General features: G+C 40.1%; 1 protein-coding gene across 5 annotated transcripts in view; it reads left to right on the top strand.

Moving 5' to 3' along the window:
* The window catches only part of CHD7 (chromodomain helicase DNA binding protein 7), a 193,253-nt gene that overhangs the window by 92,240 nt on the left and 81,884 nt on the right, over positions 1–19,129 (top strand). For all 5 annotated transcript variants that reach the window (XM_036907541.2, XM_036907542.2, XM_036907539.2 and 2 more), the window contains one exon: positions 17,775–18,205. In XM_036907541.2, coding sequence (XP_036763436.2) covers positions 17,775–18,205 — 431 coding nt within the window. The remainder of the gene's footprint in view (positions 1–17,774; positions 18,206–19,129) is intronic.

Below are 19,129 nucleotides of genomic sequence, written 5' to 3'. Positions count from 1 at the left end.
TTTCTTCCTTCTCCCCAGGCACAGTGAACTGATTTAATTCTTCCAAACCATTTCACCCCAGGCCACTTGGCCCAGAACATTCACCTGTGGTTTAGAAATCACTGTCTCTGCAAAGCCTTTCCTGAGTCACCGACTGGGGGGGCTAAGCTTCTCCTCCATGCCCCCAGGGAAGGCTGTGCTGTCTCCATGTGATGACTCATTTTGGAAGGCAGCATGGCACAGTGTTGAATGGTGTGGCTTTGGAGTCCTGTTTCTCTGACTTAATGAGCTGTGTGACCTTGGCTGAATTGCATAGTTTCTCTGGGCCTGTTTTCTCATCTCTAAAATGGGAATCATACTATTATCTATCTAATAATGTTGTTAGGAAGGTTAAGTGAGATGTTACATGTAGTCTGCTTAGAATTGTGCCTGGTACAGAGTGTATTGTCTGTAAATTACTGTTGTTAATGCCACATTATTAATCTGTTGCTGCTGCTATGCTTTATTTTTGCTAAACTACTCCATTGCCCTCACTGTATTCTAAGTTGAGTAGGGTTAGGGTTCTAGTCTGTCATCTTCTGTCATGTCCTCAGGGTATGGACCATATATTTACAGGTGTTTTTCCAGTGTGCTAGGGCAGAGGTGTGGGAGAGAAGAGGGGTGTTGGTGGGAGAGTGATATCTAGGACATCCTGCCGGATGAGATGCCTTCTGGATTGAGCTGTATCTGGTGGGTAGGAGCCAGCCAGGAGTGAGGGCACGGACAGTAACTAGGGGGACTCTGGTAGGGTGGGTGGGGAAGGCAAGACCACAGGGGAAAGGTCAGCAAGGAGACAGAGACTTAATGGGCAGCGCTATCCAGTGGGAGCAGGATGTGAGGCACATGTGTAAAATGGTCTAATTGTCACATTAAAAAAGCAAAAAAAAACAGTGAAATTCATTTCAATATATTTTATTTAATATGTCTAAAACGTTGTTTTAGCATGTATATCTGGATATTCCTTCAGCAAATAATATTTAATATAAAAATCTGAAGGAGATAGTCTATGTTCTGTTTTGTTGTCTCTGAGATCTGGTGTTACCGTGTACTTGCAGCTCTTCTCAGTTCAGACCTGCCACATTCCACGTGCATAGTAGCCATGCTGTCTGGTGTTGCTGCATCAGCATGGCCTTGGGGACAGACGGTTGGGAGGTAGTGCCTTTTGAGTTGAGGCAGTGGAAGGGTGTGTGGAGAGCTTGAGGAGGTAGAACTCGACCACCAAGTTTCTCATGTGGTTACTAGGTGCCTGGTGACCTCACAATTGGGTAGAATCAGGAACAGGAATACAAGGGTCTTGTTTGTTTTCAGGAGTAGAGCAGCAGGAGTGAGATGGTGAGTTAAGTTTTGAAGTCTGGGGTTTGTGTAGGGTGCCGGGCTTCATCGACAAGGAGCTTAGTTTAGGCTTTATGATCCTGGGCCCTGGGGAGGGGAACTGAGGCTCTTCCCACCCAGGATAGACATCTTGGGCTCTCAATTCCCTTCCAGCCAACTGCCTTCTCAGGCATCCTGTCTCCAGCTTTTTTCTGGCTGGAGGTCCCACTTCTTGGGCTTCAGTGGAAGATAAATAATCATTCCCTTCCAGCCCCCACCAGTAGAGGACTGTGGTCAGAGCAAAAAGGAGAAGCATACAGGTATCAGAATTTGTAAACGTGACTTAACCTTCCATCTAAAACCACTGAAGTATTTCATAGTTCATAAGCCATTAGAATTTTCAAGTTTGTTTTAAACTTCACATACAGTAAAGTCCTAAGACTTTTTTTGGTTAAAAAATATATTATCAGTGTGGTTCAGCAATTACTGGAAAATGTATTTTTTCATTTTTAGAGGTCAAATTCTGAGAACTTTTTCTAAGTCTCTTTCTGGGTCTCTTTCCAGAGCATACTTTTGTTGGGCAGTATTTCTCAGGGAATGAGGTGAGGGATCATGATCAGTTCATAGGAGAGAGGCGACATTTGTTGTCTGTGAGTCTTGCTTAGGATAGTCGAAGATGAAGTGAGAACCCCATCCAGCCATTCATTAGTTAACCTTGTTGAGCATTTGCAACGTGCCAGTCACTGTGTGAGGTCATGGAGACATAAAAACAAGCTATTCTCCTCTTAAAAAATCCCAGTTATACAGTGATGTAACTGCAACGAAAAAGAAAAATGCAGTCTTGTATGGGAGTAAAAGTGCAAGGCCAAGAAGAAAGGTGACACTTGAGTCAAGGGAAAAGGAGTGATAAGGGAGAAATTTGTTCAGACACAACACAGAGCATGATCCTTCCAAGGACAGCAACTATTTCAGCATTACTTTGGAGCAGTCAATAAGATGTGAATTCACTGCTTATGCATTGATTGTTGTTTGAGGCACTCTTCTCTCCACCTTGGAGGCACAGCTGTTGCAAGATGAAAACAAACGCAGTAAGGATGTCCAGAGAGCACGCGTGTGAGCAGGACTGGGGTTGGAGATGTGATATCAGTGCTAACATTTGAAGGAGGCTGGGGGGGATTTAATAATCAGTCAGTAAATACTAAGCCTGTGTATGCATCACCCCCTGCTTTGGATGTTGGGGATACACACATACTTGTATATATAAAAACAGGAATATAATGTGTGGTTATCTGTCCTTCAGGGTCTCATAGACCAGGAGACTAGAAGGATCTAATAATAGATAGTCAAGCAATGTGATAAATGTTACTTGGCCTAGTGAGGGTATTTGGAGAGACTGGGGAGGGCCTCATGAAGAGGTTATGTTTCAACTGAGTTTTGAAGATTGAGTAGGATTTAACTGGGAGGAGAGGGTAGGACCCAATACTCCAGGCAGGAGGAGTGACATGTCTGCAGGCATCATGTTGGGAAGAGCACAGTGTGTATATATGATTGCAGTTGTCAGCTTGCAGGGGCCAGCAAGTGTGGTGGGGAAAGGCAGGACCTGGAGTCTGGAAAGGTGGGCTTGGGGAAGACCCTTTCTGGCCACACTGAGAGTCTCAGTTTTAAATGGAGTTAATGGGGAACCACTGACAAATCGTACAAAGAAAAGCAGCATAGGTGATTTGTTTTAGAGTGATCTCTGTTACCATACAGGGAGAGTCCACGAAGAAGGTGAGCCCAGTGGGAGGAGGACTGGCAAAGAAGCCCTTTGGTGTAGACCTGGGCCACAGAAGTGTGGATAGAGGAGAGACAGGGCTTAATTATGGGCTGGATGTGGCCAGTGAGCATGAGGAAGGAACAAGGGTGGGTGACTGGGAATCACAGTAACATTAACCAAGATGAGAAAACAGGGTTGTGGGTGGAGAAAAAGTGATTCTGATATTTGGCCTGCTGATCTTAAGGAGCTGGGGGAAATATCCAGTATTAGGTGGAAATGAGCATCTGGGTCTGCTGTGATTGAGAGAAAAGGGTACAGAGACAAGGTATGAAAGGAATAATGTGGTAGCAAAGAGGTTTCCCCCCTCCAAATTTGATTTTGGAAAATTTCAAGTCCTCAGAAAACTTGAAGGAATAATGTAAGGAACACCTATTTGTCCTTCACCTAAAATCACTACTCGTTAACATTTTGTCACATTTGCTTTAATCTATTGCTGCCCAAGCCCTCTTGAAGGAAACAGGAAAGTAGCCATGGAGATATTTGGGCACAGAGTTCTGAGGCAGATGCAGCCTGTGCAAAGGCCCTGAGGCAGAAGGGCCTTTGCCCTTCCTTACTTGTAAGCAAAGAATCCATGTAGATGGAGAGGAAGGGAGCCAAGGGGGAGAATCATAGGAGCTGAGATTAGGCAGGTCCATATCATTTTAAGGCCTCGAAGGCCATGGTGAGGATTTCAGAAGTTACTGGGAATGAAATGAGAAAATATCAGAGGAAGTTTTGAATGGAAATGTGACATGATCTGATTTAAATTTTTTAAGGACAGCTCAGGCTGTGTAGCAAATAGAGTGGGGCAGAGGACAAGGCTAGAAATCATAGGGGTCAGTTATAGAGGCTGTTATAGTAGTCCAGAGCTAGTGGGAAAGGTCATTGAAGGGTATTTGCTGTCTGTGTTGAAGGTCCATACAGGAGTGTACAGGCTTTAGAGATTGCACTGAAGGTGGTATGGGAGATGAAGTGAAGAGTCAGGATAACTCCATGTCTCTGACTTCTGCTGCTCGTGGATAAGTTTATGGAGATGCAGTTTTCTGGAAAAGTCAAGAATTTGTTTTAGCATGCATTAAGTTTGAGATGCCTGTTGGGATAGTCATGTGGGTATATAAAATAGACAGTTGGATAGAGAAGAATAGAGTTCAAGAGGGTGGCTGAAGCATGAGAAAGAACTTTGGGAATCATCAGCCTATACGTACTGTTTAGAGCAATGGTGCCTGGTGAGGGAGGAAGCATAGAGAGAGCTGGGATCCAAACATGAAGGCTTGAACGTCTTGGAAGTTACAGGTGGAGAAGCTGTTGAGAAACCAGCAGAGTCTGCAGGGTAGGAGGACAGTGGGCTGTCCTGCAGGTCGTGTGAAGAAGCTGGGAGTGAGCACTGCGTCAGGAGCAGTGACGGGCAGAGGAGGCATTTGAGGTCTTCTTGCTGAGGGTGCTTTTGTAGAATGTTAGTGTGGTTATAGAGATCACTTTGAGGACCAAAGAAGGAGGAGGAAGACAGCAAAGAATGTCCCCTTTTCATGGAGTCTGCTCTACAGGGGAACAAAGAAAAGGTGTCGGGAGCTAGAGGATGTGGGGTCAAGAAAGGCTCAATGAATATTTGAAATCTGGATGAGGGGTGGAATGATACTGTGGATGGAGAGAACTGTGAGAAGGCAATAGGCAAAACCAAGAGTAGGCTGGTGGACAAATTTGGACAGTATAGCCATTTAAATTATTCGTGAGGCAGACTTTTTACATTGCTTTTCTTAGAGGGTTGTTTAGAGTGCATTGGTGTGACTGGAGCCTGCGTACGGTTTGCCTGGCTGGTGCTCCTTGGCTTCTGAAGCTTCTGGCACTCTGGTGGGCACCCGCTGCTGCAGCTCATACTGAGCTGTGCCAGTGGTAGTTTGGGTCCCTGAAATTTCCTGTCCCTGTCTCCTTGAATTCAGCATGGTTCCCCTCCAGAAGTCTCAGTAGACCTTTTCTGGGTAAGAGAGAGTGGCTTGGCTTTGTGATTTCTTGTGGGCCCAGGGCCCCTGCTCAGGGACTTCTGTGTTTTATTCGTTTTGCCTTCTTTGCTCTTCCCTCTTCCCTGTCACCTGTCCCTGGCTTGTCTAATATGGATCTCTGACTTAAGAGGTGCACAAACATGAGGTATACCTCATCATTATTCTGTGCATAATGAGGTGTTCAACAAATAATATTTTATGATGTTATATTGAGCAGAGACTAAGCTTACTGTGAGAAGAACTAGTAGATGTTAGTGAGGTATCTATGAAATGAGTTTATGTTGCATTAGAATCCTGTTTTCCTTTTTTTAATGGGAAAAGTAAATTGTATATTTTAAGATTTGTGGCAGTAATTCTGGTATGTCTTACTTAATTTCGGGCTTTCTGTTGTAGGTTTTCAAATCACTTAAATTTCTTTGTGTTTATCCAAGAAGCTTCTGTAATATTTCCCTCTAAAATTATCTCTACTTCCCTACTGGGCCTTACAAATGCTCATTTCTTTATGGATATATCATTTGAGCAGGACTGAAGCCAGCTTTTAACAGTGGAGACCCAGAGCCTTAGAATTAGAAGGGACTTTATAGGTCAACTTGTTCAACTTCTTCCATCTTACAGATAGGAAGGTGAGGCTTCTTGAGGGATTGTCTCCCCACTGGGTCACAAACCAGCCTTGACAGTGAATCCTGAAGTCCATCCTACTGTTCTAACTTTTGACAACTTTTCCAAAATGAGTTGCCAGCAATGTAGAGGAATATACCCAAGTAAGCATCTGGTGTTCTTCATCTAATGCTGGTGGACTCGGTGGGGGCTGCAGGTCCACATAACCCTGTGAGACCTTGGCCGCCTTTGGGCCATCTGGGCCAAGGCTGCTCTGTGGCCACCCTTCATCGCTGCTAGTTTGGTCCTTCCTGGTTGGAGGTAAATATGTTTGTGTGTTGTTTCCTGTTTGCCAGGTCCTAGGGATGATGGTGGTAATAGATAAAAAAATTTGTGAGATTGTTCCCAAGATAATTTCTGTTTACATTTCTGAATTTGCTATAATAGAAGCTAAAAAGAACATCTTCAGGTTCTTCAAATAAAGTACTGGTTAGAGTTGGACTAGACGTTAGATAGTTTCTGAATTTTGCAACTGCAGCGCTTATTATCCCGATATTTTGAATAATCAAAACTACCATGAAAAAAGCCCCACTTCCTTGCTGTTGTTCATGCATAAATATCGCTAAAACACACCATCTTACTGGGAATAATTAACATTCTTATTCATTTCCCCTGAACCATATTTTAAAAGAAAATATCAAAATATATTTTAGGCACAAATGATGATGTTTTGTCAGAAATCATCTGAAGTTACACATTTTCAAAATGGGTGGATTTCTTAATGCAAATATATAGAAACAAGTTACTTAAGTAGAAATCGTTACATAATAGCATCTTTGTAGCATTCTCAAATTGTTCAAATATTTTTAGATGGACACAAGTATCCAACGTTAAAGGAGGGTGCCGAATTGATGCTGACATTAAGACATAGGGTAAGTCACATAGCAGTTTAAACTAAAACAGCTTAGTTCAGAGGGTGCTACTGTTTTATACCATATTTAAAAATCTGTTCTTCTTTTACTCCCTCAAACTGAGTTCAGGGATATAATGGATCCCATTATACGTAAAAGGTCTGTGACTCAGCCATCGAGCTACTCAAACTCTTGGCTGTTTTAATTGCCACCATTAAAGCTTTAGTACTTTTATCTCATAAAAATAGATATCATTGATGTAAAATGTGTGCCTGTTGAAGATACATTCGTACCTCTGCCCTGATGGTTAGCTAATCATCCATTTGTGTTTGAAGTTAGTTAGGTTTTATGCAGACGGGAACTTGACGATCACAAAATTGTTCATACTTAGTCATTTAACTAAGAAACAATTCCATGTAGTAGTAAGGATAAAATCTAGCTAGACTACCTTCCAAAAAGCAACTCACTTTGTTTTGGTTTGCGTTTTAACTACATTTAATTGCTGGAAAGATAGTGGCTTTTTACCAAGCTTCTTCTTAAACCCAATAAAATAATAATGTTTCTCTGACTGTAATGTGGTGCCTTCAACAGTTCAAATAGGACTCTCTCTTTTGTGACACATCTGTGTAAACTTAAGTGTTTCTCTGCCTAACTTCTGCAAATGGGAAAATATCAAGGTGTGAAGGAAAACTCCAGGATCACAGCAGGAGCTAAATGTTAAAATGTGAAAAGCTACTTTGTTCTGGGCTTTTCCCCTCAGTTTGCTAAGGAGTCAAAGTCCTTCATTATTCATATTGCTGTGTACAAACAAGGTAAAATGTACTCATCTAAAATGAGTACATCTCAGGAAAGTTTAACTTTTAATCATTATGTACACGTTTATTTCTCTGTTGTATAAATAGAACATTAAATAATTGGTGGGGCAGTTCATTAAGTTGTTTTCTGTTCTTTAGTTGTAATTGTAGAATCATATTCAGTTAACAGAAGAAAATCTGACTATAAAAGCGACTCAAATCTGAAACAGTTCTAAAACTAAAACCTACCCACAGAAAGCATTTGTGAGCTAATATACCATAAACAGGCTTCTATTCTTGCCCAGCTGTGTAGATTCAATTATAATAATTTTCTCAGTTGCATAACATTGCTGTTTGTTTATTGTTGCATTATTAGTCAGTGAATGAACCTCCCTCTTCTTGACCCCTCAGCAGTGTTTATAAAATACTTAATTGCTTTGGTATCTTCTGTTTCATGTGTAATTCCAGCTGGAAGGAGTCATGGGGACGCAATCCCCTTTAAGTGTTAAACTGTTTCTAATGTGTAATGAACTTTCTTTTAAAATAAGTATCAGGAACCTCTAATATTGTTTATAGTGCAGTTATATATATATATATACATACATATATATATATATATGTATGTATATATATATATTTACTTGAAAATAAAGATATTTTCTTTTAAAAAATCCTCTCCCTGTGATGATTTCAGTGGTAGTTAACTGAATGTCAGGCTCCAGCTTGCCTGTAACAGCAACACCCTGTGTTTCATCTGGGCCCTTCTTGCCTGAGTGGGTCCCATCTCTGTCCAGTGGTCACCTTACACCCAGCTTTCTCTGCTATCTTATCATCTTCCTTCTTTGGAGTCCCTTCAGCAGGCGTGCATGAGCTACAGTGATTAGGTAGTAGGTGTACTGGTTGACACATGGGCTCTGCAGAGACGCTGCCAGGGTTAAATACTGACTCTGCTTATAACCAACTTTTTCTGACTTTTGGCAAATGCATTAATCTCTTTGTGTGCCTTAGTTTTCCCATTTATAAAATGGGGATAATTTCATAAGGTTATTGGGAAGCTGGAATGGTGCTTGGCACAAAAAGTGCTCAGTGTTATTATCATTGTTAGGAGCATTGCAAAGGTGTAAAGAAATCCTGTTTGCTGTCTGTCTTTATGTGGAAGGATAAATGTCTAGCATGGAAAGGTGGATCCTGGAAGGGAAAAAAGAAGTGAAAAAATTTCAGATGAGGCTTCTGCAGGATTTTAAGGTATGCCTTAGTTGTTTACTGCTGTGTAACAAATCACCACAAATTTTGTGGCTTAAAATAATATCCTTTTCTGATGTCCCAGTTTCTGTGAGTCAAGAGTTGGAGCACAGTTTAGCTGGGTCCCCCACTGAGGGTCCCACTAAGCTGCAGTCAGGCATCAGGACTGCATTGTCATCCCGAGTCTTGACGGAGGAAGAATTCATTTCCAAGTCCACGTGGCTTGTTGACAGAATTCATTTCCTGTGGTTGTGCCTCTGGGGGCTTGTGTTCTTGCAGGTTGTCACTGGGACCACCTTCTGCCTTAAAGGCTGCCCTTAGTTACTTATTGTGATGGGTTCCCCAATGCCGTCACTTGCTTCCTCCAAGCCAGCAACAGAGAGAGACTCTCCAACCCTCAGAGAGAGCCCAAACCCTCTTTACAAGTCTCCCCTGATTAAACCAGGCCCATCCAGGATGATCTTCCCTTTGAGTAACTCACAGCCAATGGATTTGGAATCTTAGTCACGCCAGTGAAATCCTTACTTCGCCATGTCTACTGCTGAGAAGATGCGGGTTGCCCTGCCCCCGACCCTGCCAACCAAGGGGTGGAGATCATACGGCCTTCTTAGAATCTTGCCTCCTACTAGATGAGAACGAGTTTTTATAGGACCAGAGAAGTTCATCATTAAGCATTTATTGTCAACTAAATTTGCTAGACTCACAGTCTGAATTCTGAAGAACTTGCCTAGCGTGTGTAAATTAGCTTTATCACTGAGCTCTTTATAAATTGATTTTTTTCCCGTCAAAGATTGTTCTATTTTCATTTCCACACAAACTCCTGGAATTGTTCAGTGTTAGATAAAGGCACACCTACCTTTCAGTCTATTGAAGTTTGACTCTTTAAAATTACAGGAATAGCATTAGTAAGTTACATTTAATATTAACGTTTATAGAATAGTAGAAAACTAAATACACACTGTGCATAAATTGCTTTTCTAGAAACAGACTCTATTCATGCCACCTTTTCCAATTTAAGGATCAAACTTGCTATCAGGTATACCAAAATACAATGTAAGTGTACAGTGAGAAATTACTGAATTGAATATAACTGTTTAAGTGTAAGTTCTTTGCCTTTAGTGTCTTCAAATAGGATCGATCTGTTTATGCCAATGTTTTGACTGGCCCGGAAGCACTGTTGTCTTATGTTATGCTGAGTTTGATCCCTGGCAGGCTGGTAAAGTCAGGCCTGGATGTCTTCTGCCAAATTCAAGCCTCCAGACACCCCTTTGAGAACAGTATGGAGCTAAGAGCTAACTTGAAATTAGCAGGACAAATGCCTGCAAACTAGGAATTGGTTCTGTAGATTCTCATTCATTGATATTTATTGAGTCAACCCTACTAAGGGGACACTAAGTGCAAGGTGGTGAGGAAAGAAAGAAAAGAGGGAAGGGGAGACATTAAAATTGTTAGGGCCCCTGAGTGTGTATTCATGATCTTTTCTGATTTTACTTCTAGAAAGTAATGTCTGGTAAAAGATAACACTTGATGTGCCTTAATTAACTAAGAAATTCAGAACAAGAGGGTGAGACACGTATGACTGCATCTCACTCAGGTTCCTCTGATGGGTTCATACTTTAATTCACTGTCTTAAGTCAGAGTCACCGTGATGTCTGTGGTGCAGACCCCTCTTTTCCTGGGGGATTGCTGTTGGAGGAAAATGGGTGTAGTCTTCATGGGTGGGCAGACCGGTTGCCTGCAGTGGCTACCCCTCTGCTTGTTGCCCAAGAGACTAAGAAGTTGTTGCCTATTACTGCTATGGGCTTTGAACTGCGTCAGATTTGTGGTTGTTTCTGTTTCTCTCCTGCCCAAAGTAGCGATAGGTTTTGTTGGCTTCTCTATATTTCTCTTACCTCTTTTAAAAGAACTTCAGGGATGGGAGATTCTCAAGATCAGGAACACAGTCTGATTATCTGCATAACATTTTGGAAAACTAACACATGTAAAAATATATTTCAAGTCTTGTGTAAATAATTAAGGTAATCCTCCAAGCATTTGTGAAGCAATGGAACTACATCAAAAGTATGTTCAATTTAACATCATTTCAACTCCATGCTCTAGGGATGGGTATGTGTATATGTGTGTTGTGTGCACATGTGTACAACACATTATTTCAACTACTTAAATGCAAACCTGTTACTTCATCTGGGTGACTTTTCCTAAGAAGTAGAATGATCTGTTACCAAACTGGAGAAAAGGACTGACTATATTAGATTTCTTGAAATACAGTACATTGAATTTTTAAAAATCATATAAGCTGCTCTTTTTAAGTGGTTCTAGGAGTTTTTAAGGCAGGGCAAGAAGTGGCTTATCTTTTTCTGGTTCTGGAAGATGCAGTTCAATCTCTGGGACAAAGCACGTTGATTGAATTGAATTTAGCTTCTATCAAACAGGGTGGTTTTGAGATTCAAACTAGATAATTTTTTGTTAGTTGCAAAGCACAGTATGAATGTCAGTTTTTATCCACATTTTTATCTTTGGGAGAAAAGTTAGTGATTCTTTACAGCTTTAGTTTGGAACTAAACTAGGGTTCTCCTCAGATCCTCTGAAGGCAAAAATTCCAAATTTATAGGAAATCAAGAGTCATTCTAATCTGCAGATTAGGGTTTGGGTCTTAGAACGCAGCCTTTTATGGTTTTGGAGGAGCCGGCATGCTGCCAGGGCTTGTGCTGGGGCCAGAGCGGGCGTGGCCAGCTCCTCACTGACCCCTGCAGCCAGGCCCCATCACATTCACTCCGACTTGGTAGCCACGTTTGGGTTTGAATTCCAGCTTTGCCATTTCTCACTCTATAGTTTTGGGTAAGTTCATCTTAAAACTTGAGTTTCCTCAATTAGAAAAGAGTGAGCAGTAATGTCACCCACCTCCCGAAGCTCATGGGGTATCACAGGGACTGAAGGAGAAAAGGTTTGTCAGATGCTTAGCAGAGCACACGGCACATGTCACATACAGCACATGGTTTAAAAACACCGTCCAGCACTGGCCCCGGTCTGCTCCCCAAGTGGGCTGAGCCTCGCAGGTGCTGCCGGGCTGTGGGTTGCACCCATCCCAGCAGACAATCTGGTCAGAAGACGGACAGGGATGGGAGACGGCCAGGGGGGCTGCGGTGGGTTGAGGAACAGCACACAGATGCTGTCCTCCACTGAGAGGGAGTTTGCTCTGCTTAGGGTTTCTCAGATACTTAGAAAGGGGGTAGCGTTGGGAGAGTTTCACTGCTGGTTGTTCTGGTTAAGCTTACTGTAGAAACTGCAGCATACTGTTTTACACATAAAAAGATGCTGTTTGACTGGTCCTATGGTCTAGTTCTACTCTTAAAGACGTAGAAAGACAGCCAGTATTCAATATCCAGTGTAAAACTGTTTAATATTAAACATGACTGCTTGGTTCATTATTTTCATTATTTTGTCTCCACTAACTCAAAATGTGTTTATAATTTAGATGACATAAAAGTGGCTCATGTTAATTTGTAGCTATTTAAGATTTTGTATGGCAAATCTCTTCTAAGATTAAAAACAGATTAAAACAAAAGCAGAAAAACCAAATGTTCAAAAATGCTTTCAGATGAATTTTAAATGAAATTTCAGCAGTAATTAAAAATTTTTTTGATTCTAAAATTTAGTGATTCTGAGGTTCCCATGAAGATGGATTATTACATTATGTTTCAACATTCATTTTATTTAACTTGATAGTTATCTTCACTGTGTATGTAACAAAAAATACAAGTCATCCTTATATGATAATAATATTCCAATTTTATTCCTACCAGTAACTTATATTGAGCATAAAGGAAACTACCAATTCAGGAAACTGTTTGAGTGCATTTTATATAAAATTATATTCATTCATAGAGTCATATGCTATTTTATAAAATATTTGATAACCCCTGCTTTGTGATGGACAGACAGATACACACACTTATTATCCCTATCGCAGAGGAGTAGATGAATTAACCCTGTTCTCTATCAGTATAATCCTAAGTATATTGTGAAGAACATTTTTTATTCAAGATATTCTTGGGAAAAAGGCATATATACCCTGGTTAAATATCTTTAGGACACACCGTGTACTATATTCCCAGTAAGGAAAGCTATTTAACTTTGGTTAGCCCAGAAATCTCTAAACTTATGTAGCCCAAGTCATCTTCTCATGGTTACATCTTTTAATATCCTAGATTTAAAAAATACTTTGTATACATTTTGCCTTCTTAATTCATATGACCACCAAGCCTCATGCTGTTTATTGGTGTGTTTGTGTTTATAAATGTACTCATTCAATAAGTAATTTTTCCTGGAATTGTTAAGAATGAGCTGAATAAAACTTAGCTGGCATATATAAAAGGCCTGAACTTGAGGCCCTGCCTCTAATATCAAATTTAGTCAAACAAAATATTCCAGCCCTTAATTATCTTCTTAATATTTTTATGCTTATTTTACATCAAAGGATCAAAGTTAAAAATTATTTCAGTTGACCATTCAAACTAATTATCTGCTCATCTTGATACTTCCCAGCAAAGATGGATTTAAAAGCTTGCTTGTAATGCATTTTCATGCCTTTAGTCACTCCAGCTCAGGCACAGTTCCTTGTTCAGGCTGTGGGTCCATTGAGGAAGTGATCCCTAGACAGTGCCTGGCTGACTTTTTTCTTTAAGCCTGGGGCAGGTGCTCTGCTCTTGCCTAGCAGGTACTATTGCTGTCTTATTTACTGTTATATCCTCAAATATTTGCCAAACAAATAAATGAATTGGACACTCATTTAGAAAAGAGTGAGCAGTAACATCACCCTCCTCCCCAAGCTCATGGGGTTATTAATAAAAACAAGTGCATACTTGTTTTATTAATGTCATTGATAAGGGTATTAGTATCTCAACAGGACTTCTGAACTTTTGCTAAGTGCACTTTTGAACCCTTGTATACTCTTTTTTGGGAAGATTAAGCTTCAGTTTTCATACTGGGATTCCTTTTTAAAAGAATGTCAAGGGATCAAGACCCTGGGAATACTGGAAAAATAAAAGTGAAGAATGTCAGTAGATGTGTCTCCAAAGCCATTAAAAGAACCTGAAAGTACTTCCTAATCTTAAGTGATTGTTAATATTTGTGTTTTCACAAATCATTTAAATAATGGGTTAGTGTGTTTTAAGCTTGTATTTGATGTATTGATGTAATTGGCCTGCCACTTCACCAGACTCTTACTTTCCTGTGAGAGCACAAGTGCCTCCCTTCAGCCAGATTTGTGGGGAGGGGCATGTTTCCCAGAGGGACCATGTCACACTTGTTCAGTTGTTGGTATCTTATCTTTACTATAAAGTAGTATTTTGATTTTAGACTTGTTTGTATCACTCAGTAAATAAATATTTGTCCATAGATGTCCTGTACTGTAAAATGTTAGTTCACACATGTTGGAAACATTGCACATTGCATTGGTCATTCATGTTACTTAACATTGTTAACAGGTTGAGCCTTCAAGAATGTAATTAAGATACAACATTATTAAATAAAATAGCATTTTAGGCCAGAAAATGCTGATCATTGCTAGAGGAAAAGCACACTGGAGCTAGGTGAAAAGTTTCTTCTTACTACCTTTTCATTTCCTTCTGATGCATGCCCCTGAGCATTTTGGGTGACAGGGGGATTGCCCTCACTGCCCTCACCACAGCTCTCCTTTGGTTAAATTTGCATCCTGTCTGTTCTGCTGTTTTTTATAAGATAACTTGTATGTGTGTTAGTCTAATTTACATGTTATAAACAGTGGAGTTAGGGGAAAAAATGATTATCTTGTTTCTGGTAATTGTTTTGACACCACACACACCTTAGATCATTTTTGTAGTTTAAGTATCAGCCATTCTGTTTTAGTTCCAAAAGTCTATGGCACAGCCCTTACATATTCTATAATAGTCCAACAAGCATGTGAATTATGATAGAAAATGTGTCAAGCAAACTCCTATAGGGTATATTTAAAAATATCTTTGGTATCTAACATTCTCAACATTTGCTCTAGTTAATGAGAGGTTTTAGGAATATATGGTAATATCAGATGTTAATGGCATTGATTACCTGTCAGGCAGTGCAAATTGATGGGAGAATGTCCACTGTAAAATTAAATAACATCAGAGAAGACTGTACCATGCATAGGGGTGGTGGGGGTAGGTGGGGGGTGGGGCATGGGTGGCCCTGGGAGACTTTGTCAGGGTATTACTGTGAACTCCAGTTTTTCTCCCCTATGTGATTAAGGCAGGCCATCTGTTCTTTGTTAAATGTTTACAAAAACAGCTTTTCTCTAAAAGATTTAAGGAGATGTTGGTCTGGTAAACACTATAATATTTCTGAGCACCTTTTTCACCCTATTTTATATAGTACCAACACATAATTTTGCTGCATATCAAAGAGGATGAATACCATTTTTTATATTTAATCTCTACTTTTTTCCTCCTTATGGAAGATTAAATTTTTAAAGGGATACTAATTTATGGCTTCATTTATTACAGCAAGAAGCATCTAAAATCATTTGTATGCTAAAGTGTGTAGATAAATTTCCAGTCTTTTTGTATGAGGTGTTATATGCATTTCCTAATTCATACATGTGTACCAGGTATCTCTCATTAGAATCTGGCACTTTATTACTGGAGTTTATACCATGCAGATTAAAGAAAGCTACGTATATCTGGAATTAATTCACCATTCTGAGTTTTAAGCATTGTTTACTGGTAGACTTTTTTCTTTCCTTCTCTTTCCAGGAAATATTTTTTCTTTCCTTTCCTGAAAAATAGCTTGTCCCAAATAGATTAGATCTCTACATCCCTTTCAAAAAGATATGGCTTTTTCTTTGCATTTACATTAGGAAATAATAGGTGACAATTAACTTCAGCAACTTAAATATAATAAGGCAGTTCAGTCAGATCCCAGGAATTCTGAGGTAATGATGATTTGGACAGCACCTTGGCTGATGTTTATTAAGAGTGTTTCTGAAGGAAACATAGAGGGCAGAGGGTAGTGTTTTTCAGGGTTGGTTAGGAGTGGAAACCTCATGTAGATTTACACCTGTGTGTCTTCCTCAAACTTCTACCCCGGCTTCTCTCTATATATATATACACCCTTACTCTTTCCCAGGTGCATTCTCTTTCAGCTAGGACTGAGAAAGGGTAATAATATGTGTTTTAAAATTTTCTCTAATACAGTAGGATTTTGAAAGAGATTTTGGAAAGCATCTAACTCAGACACTTCAGTTTGCAGATGAAGGAAATGAACCTCAGATAAGTGAAATGATTTTCCCCAGATAATATAGCTCATGGCAGTTCTGGACTGAGTGTTTTTTACCTTTTACCTCACAGTTCTGGGCTCTTTCTCTTACACTAGTGCAAATGGAGAATTGAATGTTGGTTTCTTTAGTGACCAAGTAGGTTTTAGTGGGAACAGCATAACTGTTTTCTTTTCAGACAGTGATTATTTTTAAAATGTTTTTTGGGTCATTCAGTACTTTGCAAATCAAATGAAACCTGTGGATCCTTTTCCAAAAGAATGCTCATGTGTAAGATGTCAGGAGATGAGTAGAATCAGAAGCACACTGGATTTTGGAAACCTTCACTCAGTTCTTAGCTCCTTTTCCTGTTGTGAGGCCTTGGGTGGTCAATAAGCTTCTCAGACTTTACTTCCCTTCTGAGAGACTGGGGCAGATTACTATATTTTCACTGTGAGGTTCAGGTGAGCTAACTCCCAGAAGCACCTGGCTCAGTACATGACATGAATAGATGTGCAGTGAAGGTTGGTTGATTGGCATCTGATGTATAGTACTCTGATGATGGTGATTCGTGGCTTCTGGACTACTCTTGAGTCCTTTGCAGACCTGGACCTGGACTCTCTTGCCCTCTCCTCTTCAGGAGGTGGTGTGGTGAGGGACATGGGCTCTGCTGCCATCGGCTTAGAGGTCATTCTTGGTTCTGTCACTTAGCATCTGTAACTCCTTGGGCATGTTATGGCATCTTAGAGTATCCGCGTTCATACCCAGCTCACAGGGCTGGTGTGAAGATTGAATAATGTCAGGCATGTAAAGTGCTTAGCACATTCCTAACGTGGTGAGATTGTTCAGTAAACACTAACAGCCATTGTTGTTGCTGTTTCTAGTATAGTCGCTATTAACACTAATAAGTGTCTGGAGTAGCATATGAAAAAGGCAGAAGATGAGTGACACTTGCAGACATAACATTTTCAAATATTCTGGTTCATTCAAGTATTTCAAGGTTCATTCAATGTCATAAGTGACAGTGGAGATGGCTCTGATCTCAGCTGACCACTCAGTGTCCCACCCAATTGCTGGTACTCCCTACTGTATTTGATTTAAGACCATCTCTGGGTGTGCTCTTAGTGAAAGACAGAATCTCCTTTAAGGCCTGCCAGATGGTCTGTTTGGGTTCTCTCTTCCTCAGTGAAATTTGGAAATGTAAAGCTTTAATAACTTAAAACACTGTCAGCATCTCATATTAGTGCAAGAAATTTAACCAATTCAGGTCATTAATTTAGGGTATGTGTTTTAATTTGGCATTTTCATGTCATTTAAATCAGAAATGACCTGTTCTGAATAAGATATATATGCTTATACTTTGATTTTAAATTCTTGCAGCACCTGAATCTTGTGGTGCTTGGTATACCTGTTCTTTTTAAAAGTGCATTAATTATGTACGTCTTATTTGAGTTTCTCATTCCTGCAAGAGGAAGATAATTACAGTTAAGTTCATTTTTGTGATTCAGCTTTTGCTGCTCTCTTGTCATTCACCATTTCCTACAGAGGCTGCTGAGAAAACGGACACTGTCTTTAGCTGAAGGAGAATTTATTTTTCCTGAACTGAATGTTTTACTCTATTACTAAATTGCCATATTTTACTCTATTTAAAAGCTTTCTTGTTAAAGAAGTGTATTTTCTGGGGTGAGAGAAAAATGATAGATTTAAAAACTGTGTATTTAGTAAAATATTTGCTACCTTGAATATAGAATAAGTGTCAGAAACACCAGCCACTAACTTTCAGTTCCTTTCTTCACTACGAAAAATGGTAAACTAATTTCAATTCCTATTTGTGTCTCTTAGCATTCTCCATCGGAGCCCTTTCTAGAGAAACCAGTGCCGGATATGACTCAGGTTAGTGGACCGAATGCTCAGCTAGTGAAGAGTGAGGATTACCTGCCGTCAATAGAGCAGCAGCCACAGCAAAAGAAGAAGAAAAAGAAAAACAACCACATTGTTGCAGAGGATCCCAGTAAGAGTTTTGGTAAAGACGACTTCCCTGGTGGGGTTGATAACCAAGAACTAAGTAGGAACTCACTAGATGGGTCCCATGAAGAAAAGAAGAAAAGGAAAAGGCCGAAGGTAAAAAAAGATCCCAAGGAACTGAAAGAACCCAAGGAGAAAAAAGATCCCAAGGAGCCCAAGATCCCAAAAGTCCCTAAGATTCCCAAAGAGCCAAAGGAAAAGAAAGCAAAAACTGCCACGCCAAAACTCAAATCCAGCAAAAAGTCAAGGTAGGCTCTGGGCAGAGACAGCTGCCACCAAATGCAGTGCACAAACAAGCCACACACGGTTACAGCCCAGGGAGTGGGGTGGGGAAAGGAGGGAGCATTCCGATTTTTGACATCATTGCTGAGTTTCTTTCTCTAATACCCAAACTAAAATGTTAAGTGTCTCATGCATTGTGAAATTTAGGACTCAATTATTATGAACTATTGATTTGGATGGTAAAATTTAGACTTTACTGGATAAAAATTACTTATTTTAAAACACTTCTTTATATGTTTATGAAAATTTGTCATTTAATAAATAGAACCAAGTTACCAGCATAATTATTTGTAAGCACAGACCAGCAACTCATGTCAGTGACAGTGCAAAACTGGGAAAGAAGGATTATAGAAGCAAGACAGGTCACTATATTTCCTACGTTTTTAAGCCCTATTTCCCAGAATTGGAAACAGGAGAATTAATTCTCTCTAGTTGTAGGAGTAAGCTTTCCAGGGGCAGGGTTGAAATCCTAGTGGGCAACATGGGAGAAATCAAATAGTAATTCTCCATTAGCTATGCATTTAAGAATAGCATGAATTTTAGGTTCTAGGAAATAGCCTCCTGCACTCCACACTTCCCCTCCGTACTTCCCCCACCAGCTCTCTGACCCCCCAGAAGGCGTATTTACTCAGTAAGAAAAGCTGAGAGGAGAAGACATTGAAGACTAATTTTTTTCATTTGTACTGAACATTTCTTACAACTGTTCTGAACCAGTTCCAAACATCTGAATCTATTTTTCAGAATATGGCTCATGTTAGAAAATATAGTTTCCAGATGCAAGTATGGTCAGACTTGCTTAATCTGAACCTGTTTGCAAACTCTATTAGAAAACACACTCCACCTCTTACCCCCATACACATATGCAGACACACGCTGGCGTGCATGCACGC

Source organism: Manis pentadactyla, chromosome 3, assembly GCF_030020395.1.
Source record: "Manis pentadactyla isolate mManPen7 chromosome 3, mManPen7.hap1, whole genome shotgun sequence".
NCBI lineage: Eukaryota > Metazoa > Chordata > Mammalia > Pholidota > Manidae > Manis > Manis pentadactyla.
The sequence above is the reverse complement of the archived record's forward strand: the minus strand, read 5'-3'. Positions and strand labels throughout refer to the sequence as shown.